Below are 14,227 nucleotides of genomic sequence, written 5' to 3' on the forward strand. Positions count from 1 at the left end.
AATTTCCCTAAAATTAAAGTGATACTTATTTGTGGGGAAAAAAACAAACCAAAACACACACACTCCCAACCCCCCTGAAAAAAAACAAACCAAAACCCCGAGAAAATATTTTCCTTGGCCAGATGATGCTGTGCAAGTATAAACAAAGATTAAACACCTCAATTTAAATTATTGATTTAAATTATTTCGTAGTTAAAAATTTGACTTGTGCTGCTGGAAGAGCTTTTTTTTCAGAAAACTTAGCAAGATTTGATAGTGGTGAACATTTATATTTTAATTTAATGTGTATGTCTGCTGTTTCTGAGAAAAGTTGGAAGTGTTCCATCTCAAAATCCACCTGAATTTAATTCCTGATGTAGATGTACAGTATGTGCTTCAGCCTATGGATTTTTAGTGGGCACCTGCTAGGAGCTGTTTAGATAATAATTAAATACATTATAGTTCAAAAGATTTGTCCAGTGCACTTTGTACAAGAACACTTGTTTTGAAGCTATGTAAGATGTAACATAAAGAATTACAAAGCTTAGATGAAGGGTGGCTCTGCAGCTGAAGGAGGAAGGAGGCATTGTGATATGAGATCAGTTATAAAATTTCTTTAATGACAGTTGTCTACTGGAGTTTGTTCACAGGAAAGGAATATGTGTATTAGTGGTTTTTTTCACTGTTTAACTTAAAACTTCTGGAGCCTTATGTAGATTCCTAGAGGAAAGAACAAACAGTTTTAAGTAAGGCTAACTAGCAAGCATGTAGTGTGTTTCTTATTGAAACACATATGTTATACTTGAAAAAAATAATTACATGTTTAATGGCTATTGCAATCTTCTTGTTGCATGTTTTGATTTTTTTTTTAATTTTTTTTTCTTTTATTCTTTAATAGGTACTACTTACAGTGCTGTGGAATTCCACAGGGCTCCATTTTGTCAACCTTACTTTGCAGCTTATGCTATGGAGACATGGAAAACAAATTGCTCTGTGGAGTACAGCAGGATGGGTAGGGATGCTTTGTTCTGTGCTCTGTTATAGTAATGCATAATATATGTGATTTTAGTATATACATAGTATATATATTATAGTACATGTGTTTATTGTGTATATAGTATAGTATATATGTGACATTTTCTCTGAAGTTTAATTTTGAATTTTAAGGATTTCCGACTCTCCCTTAGGAAGCATGGTGCACACAAAGATCTCTGCAGCTTCAGTGTCACTGTGGTTGTTTTGAGAGGGAATTTCCCTGTTTGTCATAAGATTGGGAAGAAAAGTGCTGAAAAGAAGGTGTCCCAGATCTGTGGGTGGCAGACGTGTTCTTACAAAGAGCACAGTATTTAGGGATGCTTTAGAGTCTTACAAGCACTTCGTGTACATGTAAGAAGTTTGTGGTTCTCCCACACTCATTCCCACAACATTTGTGGTCTTTTGTCCTCAAACAAGATGGGCTGTTTGTTAGAGGGTTTCCGATACTCCAGGCTTCTGCCTGAGGACTTTCCAGTTCACCAACTGTAAATCTAAACATTTTATCAAGGTCACAGCTTTGTGGCAGATTTTTTACAAGGCATGTTGGTTCTTGTTTGAAGCCCTGTGTGGCTCTTGGTACATCTTCTAAATGTTTGTGCCCTGCTTGTGGTCTCTTCTTAGGAGCTTGACAGAAAGCTAGCCTGGTAAAAGCTCTACCTCTTTATTAGCCATAAAAACTTCAGGTTCCCGTTTACCTCCATATGAACTGATCCCCAGCTGAATCACAGATTAGGGTCTTTAGGCAAGAGCTAGACATTGGTGAACCCCGTGAAGCTTGTCCGTGTTCACATAACTCCCTCCATTGCTGTGAATTCTGTCCTAAGAAAGAAAAAAGAAATTAAGACGTGTGTAGCGGTTCTCCAGATAAGTGCATCTGTTTGGTGTCTCTTCTTGGGAGGTAATGGAAAGTCTCAGAATTTTAAACATTTCCCTGCACAAGAAGTAGAGTTCTTCTCATAGGCTTTAGGATGCTGTGATGGTACGAGTCTAAACAGCTCTCTGTTGCTTTCAAAGGATGTTGTTTATACATACTGAAATTATGAAACTGATTCAGAAGAATGCACTTTTCTATGTAACAGTTGTTTTTATATAGAACAGATTCTAGAATGTTTCTTAAGTGTCTGTTGAATGATTTCGATAGTTTCATTTGGCCTTTGAGTCAAAAAAATAACTTGGCTATTGACTTGGCTAGGCAAAGGTGCAGCTGATCTGATCATAGTGATGGCAGTACTCCTGCTTTGAACGCGAGACTGGTCAAGATCATCTCCAGAGCTTCCTCTCTGTGACCTACTAGACAGGATTTATCAGAAAAATATGGGCATGCTTGGGGCCTGAATGCTGTTGAAAAAGAAAATCCCAGCCTTTACAGTGGTAGACTGTAGTCTGTTTTACAGTCAAGTTATAGCTTCACAAACAAGTTATTACATGGCAAACAAAGATACAGAATTAGAGCACATCAAGAATCTGGTATGTGCTTGTGTACCTGGTATTACACGTCCTTTGTCTTGTGGATTAAGATACTGCAAATTCTCCCTTGGAAAAGTGTAAAACCCTGCACCCAAGAAGCTACTGTGGAATAGCTTGTGTGCTGTAAAGTCCTGTCGTGTTTCATGTAGCCAGCCCCTTTGCTTTCTTATTTTTATTTTTTTTCATTTATTTTTAGGAAAGAAGCAGAGCTGAGAATTTCTTCATGAGACTCGATTTGGAGATCATATTGGCCTCTACCTTCTTGTGAATTGAAATGGGCACATTGGTGCTCTGAAGAGTATGACAAAAATTTGAAAGGATTACATATCAAAAAATCTAACATCAGTTTCTTCTTGATTACAGAGTCCTTATACGTCTCATTGATGACTTTTTGCTGATTACGCCACATTTAATGCAGGCAAGAACTTTTCTAAGGTATGTTATTAAAAACAGTCTTCAAAGTAATAAGCATTAACACCTTTTAGGTCATTCTTTTTCATCTCCTTAGTACATGCTTGTACATATAGATATATTTGTTTTATGGGTTAATAATCAAGGTCTGTTTTGGAGTCCTTGCCAGTAGCCTGTGCCTGGGAAGAATCCTAAAAGCTACATTCTTGATGGCCAGCTAACAATCTGTTGCAGCTCAGATGGTGGGGGAATCCTGCTGAGGTTTAAATTAGGGATCTAGCTATGGACCTTGATGGAGCTTCTAGCAGCAGTTAGTAGTGCAGACTAACCAAAGCAGCTGGCAGTTGTCTTTTAGGACCATTCTCCCTCAATTTTTTAAGATGTCTTAGTTACATTCTTAAAATGTTTTTATTAGGCAGGCATGCTGCTACCTTCTATTCCTAGGGAAAGAATGCAACTTTTCTCTGATCCAATATTGCTAAGAATTTTCTGGTTGTTAATATTCTGGGGTGAGTATTTGAAGATACTGATAGCATGGCAGCATGCAGCTCACACAGAAGTTTTCATACAGTAATTCTTTAAAGTGCTTCAGAACTACCTTTTTTAAAAATTGGGCCCCAAAAGAGGTTCCTGGTTACCGTGGATATGAATGTACAGTCAGTATCCGAGAAGAGTTCTGCTGATGCGAAAGCCAGTTTTAAGGACCCAAAGGAGAGGTCTTGAAGAAAAGCTTAGCATGTGCAATGCAGTGAGTTGCATCATACCATTCAATAGTCAGAAAGATGCAGCTCTGTTGTGGGCCTGAAAGGTGATGGGGAAATCAATTAAGTACAGTTTGGAGTATAAATTGTACTTAATAGTGGATAGTGTACTTCGAAGACTTCGTTTGTCCTCATTTCCTTATCAGAACGGAAGGAAATTTCTGGGGATGTGTGGATTTACAGTTCTGGAAATCATAAGTCAAACTAAGAGGCTGGGGATGCCTCAAGCTGTTAATCTCTATAACATCTCCTCAGCATAATGTCACTTGCAGTAGCATTGCTGATATTGTCCTCCTTGCCCTTTGAAGTTACCAGCATCTTTGTTCTATATCAATTTCTGCACCAGCTGTGTTGATTTTCTGTAGATGAGTAGCATCTTCTGTGCAAGTTTTCCAGAACTGCTTACAGATCCTATGAACTCTCTGACACAAATGGAGTAGTAACAATTTTTTCTAATGTAGTATTAGAACTGGGGGACTCAAGAAATTAATTTTGAGGAGACAGCGTTATGACTATTACCCCCCAACAAGAAGAGCCTACCTCTTCCTCTCACTCTCTAAAAGGATGAAGCCTGCACATGAATACATCGCCAAGTAAGACCAACTGCTGCTTGTCCATGAGCTGACACTACTCCAATGTGTAGTAGGTAATCAGCAGGCATTCTGGCAACGAAAACATCCTTAGGGAAAACTTTGTGGAGAAAATTCCAAGCTTTTCATGAGATAAATGAGGTTCCTGTTGTGTGGATTCTCCTTGTTTTCATTAACTTTCAAAAACAAGAACTTGTCATCTGTCTTTTTCCAGTGATTTTAATGTCAATGATTTCTGTGAGTGTGTTTTATGCAGCTTGTCTCAAATATTTTGTGGCTTAAGTTCTTCATTTGCATTAATTTGTAAAAGTTTTTCTCCATTATCCTCATATCCGTAAGCTTATTTATTTATTTTATGTAATTATTTACCTCTAATATCTTCAGTTTTGTTTATTTCTAGCTGTGTTCCTCAGCCTAAAGAGTTGGCTGTGTTTTCCTTTGTTCTTTGGTTTCTGTCTTTTTATGCAAGACCATATGTGTTCTGCAGCATGGGGTTTTTTTGTTTGATTTTGCAGGGGGAGTTAGGCTAACTGTTTATATCTGTTTTAGGACTCTAGCAACAGGTATTCCTGAGTATGGCTTCTTAATAAACCCCAATAAGACGGTCGTGAATTTTCCTGTTGATGATATCCCAGGATGTTCCAAATTTAAACAGCTGCCAGATTGTCGTTTGATCCCGTGGTGTGGTTTATTATTAGATATACAGACTCTCGAGGTTTACTGTGATTACTCCAGGTAACTAGAGTTGTATACTCCAGTGTCAGCTTCACGATGTATTGTACACAGTGTGAGAAACACAAGTGTGTCTTGTGAATGTTGTAGTTGAATTAACTGCAAAATAGATTTTACAATTCTGTTTCTTATACAGTAATTTAAACATTTTATTCTGCTGTGCAGCCTGCTATTTTCTTCATTCCATCCTGGTGGAATGTACATACCGTTAACACCATTGAATGTGGCACAGGTCACTAGTGACTGGAAGTCATATATCGTATGGTGGCTACATGGTTCTGAGAAAGTTTATTCAGTCACCTCAGTTCAGCTTCTTTCACCATTATGCACTGTATTGTACCTGATATCATATAACTACACTTATTGTTCTGAAATTGTTATTTTTTGTACCTTCCTAAAAGAAGCAGTAAGTATTACATGAACTATGATTGGGATTAATTTTGTATAGACTGGAGGGACTAGTAATCGTTTCAACATCAGAGGTGTTCCTTCTGGTACGCTTCAGATGGTAGTGTAGGGGAGAAGTAACCTCTCTTTAAACTAGCAACCTTGATGATATACACAAAGCATCTGAAGTGGCATAGAACTCAGGATGGGACAATGTGTCCTACTGAAAAGCTGTAGACCCTTTACATGGACTACTAGAGATGGCATTAGACATCTGCTAAAGATTAACAAGAAAGAACTGTTTAAACTGAAGGATAATATTGCTGTCTTATTGACCATATTTAGTATAAACAGCCCTTGCATACATGTAAGTGGGAAATTAGGAGGAGGTTTTCCATCACCAGAGTGATGAAGTTCTTCAGTAGTCTTCCAACACAGAAAAGCTTGGTCAGTTTAGGAAAGGAATTTATATGACATGATTTTCTGTAACAACAGAGAACTAAAATCAACAGCCAAAGAGATTCATTCACTAGCTGTGTTTCTAAAAGAGACAGCTTATGTTGATGAGGGCATTGGTGCTACTGGTCTGGGAGACACTAATCAGAACCCTGAGGGTGTTTGTTACAAGGGCCTCCTTGCTTTTGATAAGCTTGATTTAAGTAATTGGAACGCCAAGGTGAACTGAGGTGGTTTCCAGCCTAAGCTCCTGCATTGCGTGGATCACAGAGTATAACCTGGTTGTCACTGGAGTCAATAATGGTCTGGCTAGACCATGTGTTTTAGAAATATATTTAGTTTGTGTTTAAGGTTATTGGTTTGGGGTTTTTAGCAGGGTGAATTATTCAGCCCTGAGGTATTGAAGTAATTTCTTAGCTAATAGCTTTAATGCCACAATGTCTAGTCTCTTTCTAAATTGAATTTAGTTATAGTCATCTTTTAGCTACTGGCTCATTGATTAGCAGGCAATCTCTGTGACATGAGAAATTAAATGAGGCTTACTTTACAGAATTTCATTTAGTCTATTAGCCCATGGAGTTTGTTTAACTACTTTTTTTTTTTTCTCCCTAGTTATACCTGTACTTCTATCAGATCAAGTCTTTCCTTCAATTCAAGTAGAACAGCTGGGAAAAACATGAAATACAAATTGATTACAGTCCTCAAACTGAAATGCCATTGTTTATTTCTTGATTTACAGGTGGGAATATGGAAATGGATGTTTGGAAATATTGAGATTAGTGATAAAGAGCATTAAAACTGCTTTGAGTTCTAACATAAAGAGTTGATTTTGAGAGGTAATCCACATAACTTGGAAATGTTGACATCAACTAAAATGTGGGGTCTCAGTACCTTCCAGAACTGAGCCTTCATAACATTGTTAACTTAGGTACATAAAAGAAATCTTTGAAGTTTAGCGTAAAATGTTTTTTCTCTAGATCTGTAAATCATCTTACGCTGTTGAACTTGAACAATCCTATCATGACACTAAAATATTCCTATAGCTCTGTTTCTGTTCTGTTCTAGATCAACAGCCTTAGAACAGTTTTCATTAACATCTACAAGATATTTTTACTTCAGGCTTACAGGTAGGTCACTGTCTTCTGCAGTAACTCTGAATCAATTTCATTACTCTTTCCTGACACATGGAGGAGCTACGGATTAGGAAAAAGCAGGCAGTATAAGTGTGCAGTGGTAAATGTCAGTAGTGAGTCACATTATTCTTGTGTCAACACTATTCTTACATAACATTCTTAGATTCAGGATACAGGATTATATTGATGTGTGTGTTTAAGTGACACTTCACTAAATGGGTTTTCAGTGTCTCTTGGTATTGACAGCTGACCTCAAGAAAAGCAGTCTGTTTTACTGCAGGAGAATGACGAGAAGCCTTATCACTCATTAACCAGTTTCTATTTAAAACTTTGTATCTATTAAAATCATATAGAACTTTGACCTGTATAACTTTGCCTTAAGTGAGGTTTCATTCTGCCAAGTTACTTGCAGTTTCTTAGCTGCTGATAATGTCTTAATTGCTCCTTAGCTGGTAATATCTTGGTTTTTGTGAGCTGTTCTTGACTAGCAGAGGAAGTGAATGTTTTGAACAAGGATAAAGGGAAAGAAATCAAAACTGATAAGTAAGTTGGGAGAAAATACTAATCTCTGTGTGCCCAGCACTTTAAATGATTGGCAGCACCAAGTAATTGTTTGTTTATTGTTTTAACGCAAAAAAGATGTAAGAGGTGCTTCCCTCTTTACAGAAATCAGGTGTTGCTCTTTTGCTAGGTTCATACTTCTTAGGAAGTGACATTTTAGTTTTGTTCTTAGATTCAGCTTGGTCCACATTCACCTTGTTATCATTCTTGTGTCCAAGAAGTATAATTGGACTTGTCTAGTTACAGCACTGGTGTGTCAAACTGTTAAACTTTGTGTTGTGAGTGACTTACGGTTTTTCTCTGATGTTGAACATGATGACTTAGTTACTTCTGTTTGCTTTTATGGTAGCACTCTAACAAAGGTCTTTATGTTAGAGTACCTTTAAAAAACTGTCCACCATGCTAACAGCGTGTCAGGCAAATTCAGCCAGAGCTCTGTGATGCGGTGTGGTAATTATATTTATCCTTTAAATATTTTAAAATTTCAGAATTTCTTGAAGTGATTACGCTTATGCTGGGTTAATTTAATAAAGAAGTATATACATTGTTGAGTAAGTAAAAATCAGCATTGTAATTGTTGACGGTATTTAGCGTAACCAGGATTATAATGCCAGAGTCTGAAGAAAAAAAAGAAAAAAAAAAAGACAGCAGTTTTAAAATATGTCCAAATAGAGGTGTAAAGGAGCATACAATACAAGTAATTTCCATAGAACTGGCTTCCAAACAAACAAAAGAGTGGGGATGCTGGTCTGTGGAACACTACGTCATTTGGAGGTCTGTTTTCCTGAATTCCTGAACAGAATTTGTTGTGGGTTTTTGTTTTGTTTTTTCTTCCTTGCCTGCTTTCTCATATGGGTGTTCTCTGGCTGCATGGTCTGTGATATGGAATTAGTAATGATGTGTAGTTTAACTTCCCCTGCACATAAGACAGTCGTTGTCCTCAGGAGAGAATTCTGTATGGAGGCAGACAGTTTCCAGATCTTTCATGACAGAATTTACAAACAAACATCATATGTGTCTGACACTCCAGGGATATGTATATATAGGAGAGGTGTCATATGCTAACAGCGTTGATATAGCTAAAGACTGTTGGGTGCTTTTAAATGTTATATAGTGCCTAAGGCATGTAATCATAGTTTCACTTGAAATTGCAAATGACTTGTAATTAAATAGGCTGTTTTTGTGAACAGGTTCCATGCCTGTGTTCTTCAACTTCCATTTAACCAGCAAGTTAGAAACAATCCGTATTTCTTCCTAAGGATCATCTCTGAGACTGCATCATGCTGCTATTCTATCCTGAAAGCAAAAAACACAGGTATAGTATGTTAATGGCTATGAAGTAGCATATTTGGGTTTGGGGGTTTTTTTTGACAAATAAAATGTCTTGAATGTGCAGTCAGATCATATCATTTTGAGAAAAAGATCAAGAATGAAAAATATGGAGTGCATGGTAGGCCTCATGGTGCATTTTTTTCTTGAACTCAATTTCCTGAAAATACTAAGGTGTTTCAGGTTTTATTTTTTAGTCCTTTGCTGACATAGGAGACTTCATTGACTACATAGGTTTTTAGTAAAAAATCTTGGAGTGATTTTATAGAAAGAGAGGAGAGGTCAGATATACTTCTTAATGCTCCTAATTTTCAGTGACATTATTTTCCTGTTCTGTCTCTAGGGGTTGCTTTAGGTAACAAAGGCGCATCTGGTGTGTTCCCTTCTGAGGCAGCAGAATGGCTCTGCTACCATGCCTTCACTGTCAAACTGGCAAACCACAAAGTTGTTTACAAATGCCTGCTTAAGCCCCTAAAAATTTGTAAGTATTTGATTATTTTTACAGCTTGAAATATGGTTAATTGTAATAAAACTTGGAATCTAATGGATTTTTTTTAAGTTTTCTTATCATAAAGTATTGTTCTAAAATGTATATGAATGAGCTTTTTGATTTTAATCAAATCTACTAAGTAGGGAAATTAAAATGGTACATTTTTCAGCACGGTATTTTCTAGAGCCTTGTTCTTAAGGGAGAGCTATTGATACTTGGCACTCAGTAAGTCTGTACAGTTCAGAAAGCTTTATAAGACTGGGTTGATCATATAAGCATTCTCAGCAAGTTAACTAAATGTCGATTAACTGGCAACTAAATAAGTTCCTCCCACGATGTAAGCTCTTCCCAAAAAAAGTGTCACTGGGGTCACCTTGAAACAGAAGCACCTGCTGTGCTGCATATGCTATATTGTAATAGAGTTGAGTGGTGTTGGCAAATCTCTGACTCTTCTACTTGGTGAAAGAAGCTGTGTATCTGGCCTCTGGGGAGTGCTCTCTTTGACCAGTTGTGTGGTCTGTCCCCAGGCCAGACACAGTAATACTAGAATTTTCCATTTCTAAGACATTAAAACTGAACAGCAGTAGGTTTTTCTGAAGTGATCAGTACTGTTGAATTTAGCTGCAGTGAAGGCCAGTCTCTCAACACTGGCTCTGTAATTCACACTCTGAATGAGTCATTACTTAGGTGGTTTTATTGTAGAATACAGAGAAATTCTTCAGTCTGGTTCTAGAATAACCCGTTTGATTTTAAATGTGTTGCAAGCTTCCCTTGATACCTGTGGTGAGGCCCAGTGCCCCAAAAGGAGAGCAGTTCTGCTTTTGAAAGTAAACATTTCCTTCCCATATCAAAGGCTTGCAGCAATGCCTGAGTGCACACAGTCTGATTTTTGGTGGTGCAGTGTGAATGTATCAAAGAAGACACTTGAACACCTACAGGAAACAAACTGATGGTCAGTATTGCACCAGGTGCATTCCTGACAGCAGCGGACTTTCTGTACGGAGCAGAATTCCAGCAGCCTGGAGAAGCTCCTTCTCTCAGAGTTGCTGACTCCAAAACCAGAGGCACCATGCCTGCTAGCCAGTTCTGTTCAGCCCTTCTAGAAGTACCAGCGGAGGCAGGCCTGCTTCTGGGAAGGGAAGAAATGGCAGCTTGCTTCACATGGCGAGGACAGAAACTGAAGAACTGAGCAGAGAATGCAGTAGTCACACCCTGTAGGATAATTGTTTCTCTGGGTGCTGTGTCAGTTCTCCAAGATCCATATAGAACACACCTGAGTTTTCATCTCTAGTGCTGAAGGTTTTGCTCTTGGGATCTTTGACAGGCAGACCATGATCCAAGCCAAAGCTCCCCCATCCTTCTCTGTACGTGTTTTGGTGTTGAATCTGACAGTACGTTCAGGGAGGAGGTGCAGCCCCAGGAGGCTTTATTGTTCAGCAGAATCTCGTCTTCCATGGGTGTGTACATCTGCCGTAGAAGTGGTCTCCGATGTCCATAAATCACACCACCACAGATACCAGGAAAAATGGGCTGGGAAGTAGAGGTGGAATCTTTCCTAGTTTAAATAATGAGTTTTTCCTACATATGATTGTCATTAGGTTCCTTTTGCTGTACCCGCACAGCCCCTTGTCTAACCACAATGCTGACCCGAAACTTGTGTGTGGTACAGGCCTAGCTCCGTATACGCAGTTCCTAATCCAAGAAGGGAAAGCTGACCATCTATCAGCTGGCTCCTCTGGCAGCGAGAATTGCCCTTGCAGAAATGGAATAACCTTGCTTCCTAAATTGCTGGGGAGAACTATTAATGTTGAACTTGCTGAGCGGTGTGGGGGTGGAGCTGGAAAGGTCCAAAGGCAAGCAGAAAATTAGTGGTGACGTTCTCTTTAAAAGAGTAATTTCCAGCTGTTCTTTTATAAATCTTACCTTCTCTGAGCCAGAATCTGTTCTTCACATCTGTAATGTCAAGACAACTCTCTGTTTTTTTTCTACATGGGCCGGTTTCTTTTGGAAATATCTGAGACTTCATGTACACTGCAGAAAGATCAAGGGTTCCCAGATTTTTGCTTAATGGGTACCTAAACAATTAGCAAACTGTGATCTGTGTGTACTGTGAAACTTTGAAGATGGAAGCTTTTGCTGTGGTCAGTCAACAGATCACTGTGGCCCAAGTAACTCGAATGCCATCTCTGAGAGATCTCCATTTGCCTATAGCCCCCTGAAATCTTACCTGTACTTCCACTAGCCCTGATCCACTTGTGCTGCAAGGATTGATACAGTACTTGGTGGAGCACTTCTGCAGTTTCTGTTTTTATGAAAAGCCGCCAAAACATCTACTAGGTAATTGGGCAGGAGAGTAGCTGTTTGGGGTCAGCTTGTCATGCAACTTGAATACTTACCAGTGACTGTAATTTTGAGAGGTGTTTTGGCTGCACATGTATTTGCTTCCCACCTGCCTTTCTCCTTCCTTTAAGAGTTGGTTGAGGTTTAAAAATAATTTCAAACTGTTTTTGAAAAGGGGCGTCTGGTGCTTTCTCAGTTCCTTCTAGGGGCTGGGCAGGAGGGAAGGTGAGGCATCAGTGTGCTGCAACTGTAAAGCTGTACAAAGACATCTTACGATCTGTAGTTACAAGTTGTATCCATACCCTTGGTGTGAACGTGCATCATTATGTCCATGTCTCCAAGACCTCTGATCATAGATAAAAGCTAATTTTCAGTCACCTGATTGTACGTGGTGTTTATATTTTTATTTTCTTCCAAATTTAGTAAGATACTAAGTCCCCTGATCCTGCAGGACCCCACTAAAATCCATTTAAAGAGACATTGATAGATAGTTTTCTATTCAGTCTTATAAGTTAGTTTTGTTTGGCATGCATCAGACTTTTTCCTGGGTAATGTTACTGTAATCAGAACATCATGTTGTAGAGAAAGTTACCGCAGAGCTGAGCATTATGTAGAGATACTGGAGCTAATTTTAAACACGGTATTTTAAGTTTTCTCTTACTTCTGGAAATCAGGTAGCATGTGTGGATGTCAGAGTAGCTGTGACAGGGAAGTCACTCGTTCTCAGGTGTGTTCCTGTAAAGTTAGCTCAGTATCTCTATATGGCACAACAGTCTGTAGCACAGAGATATCCAAGGCTGGTAATAGCACCTGTGTTGACTTAACAACTACACTTTTTGTTGTCATTTTGGAGTTTGTATCGGCTATATAAAACCTATTATGCTTGCAAGATCATGTTGTTGACAGGAATTGATAGAAACTTAAATTTTTTTTCTTGTGTCCCTGCACATGCCTTTCCATTAATCTCCATGGGAATCAATATCAAGCTCATAGGTTTTGGGGAGGAGGTTCTTCCCATGTTTCCAAAACCTGTTAAATGTCAACTTTCAGGGGCTTGTCAGTACAAGTTGTCGTCATTCTTCAGAGTTAAGTATTTAACATAGTTACTGTTTAACATCCCTCCTGTTATTACCAGTAGGGAAAGGAGCAAGAGTCTTACCTTATCATGATAAGATATAAATATATCATCTGTCTCCTTTCCAAATACAGAAAAAATGTTTATTGAGCACTTCTGCCTTTCTGCACCATTGGCAATTTTGCCAACTCTGTTTAGGTAACGGACTTAAACTGTTGCTAGGATTTTACATGTTCTTCCTAATCTTTAAAAAGTCCTTTTTATTGTCTGTAATTCTGTTGATGATAGACTCAATGACCTTCTGTATTTCAAAACTGTTACGTGCTCTTATAAAAATTTCGTTCCTGATTTAAAAGCCCCATTTAGTCTCCAATATTTTCCATCTTAAGGGTGGCTTTCCAGTTAGCTTCTCTTCTCCTACAAGGAAACACAGTGGGGAGAATTTCTGTTGCCAGTGTAATAGCAAAAGTTGCATTTTCCACGGGATTTTATCTTTTTTCATCTCTTTGTGTATGTCAGTTCCAAGCATAGGCTACTGTGATGTCATATCTGAAAGCAGAGGGGAAAAGAAACAGTTTGGGAATACCTTCCCGCTGTAGGTAAACATCAGCAACCAGATAAGGACCTGTCCCTTGTCCTTAGCATTGTTTAAAATAGGGTCTTTCAAAGTAACTATGCTTTGACAGAAGGCCTTTTTTGGTAGATATAGTTATTGAATAAATGGTCTTATACTTTTCAAAAAAAAATTAAAATTCTTAAATGCAAACAAAGAAGTTTTACAAGGACATAGTAGGAGGAATTTGCTCCTTGGTTTTCTTAGTTTGTTAATATTTTAACATACGATTTTTAACGTTTTTATTTATTATCCTGATTTAAGGGCGGAAGAATAGTAGCGTATTTTATTATAGCTTTTTTATCCCCATATTCCAGGTATTCCAACTTTTTAATTGGATTCATTACTTTATTAGCATTTTCCCTAAACCAGAATTGTTAGTTACTTGCAGTAGTAATGAATTGTTTCTGTATTTTGGTAGGTAAGATGCAACTATTCAGGAAGATCCCAAAGGATACTATGGCACTACTGAAGACAGTGACAGAACCGTCTCTTTGTCAAGATTTCAAAGCTATCCTGGACTAACTGATTGAGGTTTATTTTGTATTTTTTCTAGGTTTGAAAATAGATGCTATGTCTTTAGATTACTTTTCTGTGTAGTTGATTTTGGTAGAGTGGACTGAAGCAACTTCACTCAGAAGTTTTCCATGTTTGTTTCTCAGATACCGCACAAGGACATAAAAAGGGCAGACAATTTTGTTAATACCTTCTTGTTTGTGTTTGCCTGTAAATTCATAGGCTATTTGAAGTAATTGACTTGGTTTCCTTCAGTAATTACCATCTTCTTGAAGAAGGAGTCATTAAACTATGTTCTGTACAAACAGATCTACTTTCTTGTTTCAGTGTGTTGTTTCTGAAGAACTGTTCT

At 38.1% G+C, this 14,227-nt stretch overlaps 1 protein-coding gene across 1 annotated transcript in view; it reads left to right on the forward strand.

Annotated features, from left to right (window-relative positions):
• The window catches only part of TERT (telomerase reverse transcriptase), a 34,144-nt gene extending 20,260 nt beyond the window's left edge, over positions 1–13,884 (forward strand). Inside the window, exons 9-16 of the mRNA XM_059836137.1 lie at positions 878–991; positions 2,845–2,916; positions 4,793–4,978; positions 6,431–6,557; positions 6,884–6,945; positions 8,703–8,827; positions 9,185–9,322; positions 13,781–13,884. Coding sequence (XP_059692120.1) covers positions 878–991; positions 2,845–2,916; positions 4,793–4,978; positions 6,431–6,557; positions 6,884–6,945; positions 8,703–8,827; positions 9,185–9,322; positions 13,781–13,884 — 928 coding nt within the window. The remainder of the gene's footprint in view (positions 1–877; positions 992–2,844; positions 2,917–4,792; positions 4,979–6,430; positions 6,558–6,883; positions 6,946–8,702; positions 8,828–9,184; positions 9,323–13,780) is intronic.
• The last annotated feature ends 343 nt before the right edge of the window (positions 13,885–14,227 follow it).

This window comes from Gavia stellata, chromosome 3 (assembly GCF_030936135.1).
Source record: "Gavia stellata isolate bGavSte3 chromosome 3, bGavSte3.hap2, whole genome shotgun sequence".
Classification (NCBI taxonomy): domain Eukaryota; kingdom Metazoa; phylum Chordata; class Aves; order Gaviiformes; family Gaviidae; genus Gavia; species Gavia stellata.